General features: G+C 60.2%; 1 protein-coding gene across 1 annotated transcript in view; it reads left to right on the forward strand.

Annotated features, from left to right (window-relative positions):
* The window catches only part of LOC104515381 (low affinity cationic amino acid transporter 2-like), a gene marked incomplete at its 5' end in the record, with an annotated part of 5,384 nt that extends 4,410 nt beyond the window's left edge, over positions 1 to 974 (forward strand). The window contains 2 exons of the mRNA XM_010159330.1: positions 458 to 566; positions 820 to 974. Of these exons, the coding sequence (XP_010157632.1) occupies positions 458 to 566; positions 820 to 974 (264 nt within the window). The remainder of the gene's footprint in view (positions 1 to 457; positions 567 to 819) is intronic.
* Between the last annotated feature and the right edge of the window lie 1,453 nt (positions 975 to 2,427).

A 2,427-nucleotide genomic window follows, 5' to 3' on the forward strand; every position in this document is an offset into this window, starting at 1 on the left:
GGAAAGGGTTATGTTGTGTCAGCGGGGGTTCCCTCTGTTTTGGGTCAGGCAGGTCTTTGCTGAATCCATGTTGAAGAGCTGTTGGAAGCATTGGGCAGCTTGTGGGGTTTTCTGTAGGGACTGTGAGGGCTGCCTGGTTCTTCTCCCCCCACCCCCTGCCCCATGTCTCCTACAGCCCCAGCGGAGCCCAGCGCCTGCTGCACGAGTCAGGGCTGCTCTTCAGTGAAAAGATACCTTGTCTTGACTCCCTGGCCTGGTTTTGCTAGTGGCTGACAGCCTCCCCCCCTCAAATCCTCTAGTACCTTCTGGCCTGTCAACCGAACAGGCTGCAGCCCCAGCTCACCTGTTGGCAACTAGCCAAAGCAGCAAAGAGTCAAATTTGGGTGTGAAACGCCTGCCTGCGAGCCAACCAGTGCCTCCGAGCGAAGGCACAACCCCATTCCCTTGTGCTGCCCAGGTTCCCTGCCTGCCCTTCCTGCCGCTCCTCAGCATCACCATCAACAGCACCCTGATGGCTCGGCTCAGCGTGGCTGCCTGGCTGCGGTACCTGCTCTGGATGGCCGTCGGTAAGCCCGGCTGCCCTCGAGGTCCCAGAGACGGCACCAGCCTCTTGGGGTGAAGCGTTGGTGGGTGGAGAGCCAGCGGCACTAATGCCGGCTCCAGGAGGAGGGAGGAGGGATGCTGGACTTCAATATCAAAGGCTGGTGGGAGCACCCTCTCCTCTGATATGTGGCCCAAAGGAATGGGAAGGGGTGAGCGCTTTGTTGTTGGGAGGAAAGAGAAAGACACCCACACACATCCTATTCTTTGCATTCCCAGGTTTCCTCATTTACTTTGGCTATGGGATCTGGCACAGTGCCGAGAGCCGCCAGCCCAAGGGGTCAGCTCCCCGGGAGCTGCTGGGAAGCACAGCCACGGAGATGGCCCCGGAGCCCTGCGGGATGGTGGGGTACCCATCTGCTCCAGGGCAATAAAAGGAGCACCCTTGGGCTGAGGGTCCATGATGGGGCACAGCCCTGCCACAACCCGCAGGAGCCATTTTCTTCCAAGTCTGGTGAAATTCCCTGAGCAAGGCAAATCCTCATGGCAAGCTCCCTGATGGAGTTTCGTTTGGATAGGATAAAGCAGACAGGTGTTATTGCTGCTGTTATTGGGTTGTGGTTGGTTTTGGATGGCTTTTTTCCTTTGAAACCTCTCCCTGCAGCCCCTCCAACCTCCCCCTGTCCCCTTGCCCACCCTGGCCCCATGACAGAATGGAGTGGAGGCTTCTCGTCCTGCCCTGGCACCCTGAGGCAGGGCTGACCTGTCTGTTCCCCATGACTGCCAAGGCACTGCCTGTGCTGGGCTTCTTCCTCCTTACCGTGGGCAATTCCTTTCCTGGACTCATTTATTCCTCCTCCTCAGTTCCCAGCACTCTCCTTTTCCCAGAGCTGGGCACATTCCTCTGGATCCCACGCAGGATCTGCCTTTGGGGGAGTGGGATGCAGTTCCAGGTGCCCAGAGCTGGGATCCCAGACCCCACCAACCTCATCTCCCTTGGTCCGGAGCTCCTGCCCCCTTCAACCACAGCCAGGCAGGATGTGGGGGGGCAGCAACCTGCCTGCTGCCCCAGCACCCATCCCCTGAGCCATGGGGATGCGCAGAGCAGTGGGTGCTCTGACACAACAGGCACCCCATGGAGTGCCTGGCTGAGAGCTGGTTCCTGCATCCCTGTTGCCTTCCCGGCTGCCTCGTTCAGCCACTATTTTCCCAATAAGGATCAGCACAAAGGACGGAAGTGACTGCTGCAGTGGCCCTGCCAGCCTGACAGGGCTGGGGGGGTCTACCCTTGCCAGGAGCCCATTGAAATGAATGAAATGAGGGAAGGAGCAGAAGAAGGGGGGACTGGCAGTGGGGGCCTCCTCTGGGACTCCCTTGTTGTGGCTTTGTGACGCCTGCCCCCATCCCTCCCCATCTTCCCCCTGCCCCAGGTGTGGAGCGTGTGGCCCCGCTGTGAGATGCTCCCACACCAGTCCTCAAAGCCGCTGACACAGGATTCTTGAGGCTGCTGCTTCTTACACATTTGTAATTGTTACAGCCAGTAGCACATTGGCCTGGTGCGCACACATACACCGGCTAAATAGCGCCGGGGGGGACAGGCCGGTGGCAGCCCCCGGAGCTGTGACCGTCCCACCACACTCATGTGCCCGGAGGAAAGTGCTTGTGTGCATCCAGCCCTGAGCCGTGCTGGCAGCGTCTTCCCTGACGGGGATGCACTGGCGCGGAGGAGGGGGGGATGTGCCCTGCTGGCAGCCACCACTGAAGCCTGCTCCCCCTCGGGAGGATGCTCTACTCCCCAGATGTGCACCTTTGGGTGCGCAGCCTCTGCCTGGCTTCAGGGAGAAGGTGGGGCTGGTGCTGCTGATGGGCAGCGGGGACAAAGAGGGC

The sequence above is a fragment of the Eurypyga helias genome, unplaced genomic scaffold (genome assembly GCF_000690775.1).
Source record: "Eurypyga helias isolate BGI_N326 unplaced genomic scaffold, ASM69077v1 scaffold23199, whole genome shotgun sequence".
Lineage (NCBI taxonomy): Eukaryota > Metazoa > Chordata > Aves > Eurypygiformes > Eurypygidae > Eurypyga > Eurypyga helias.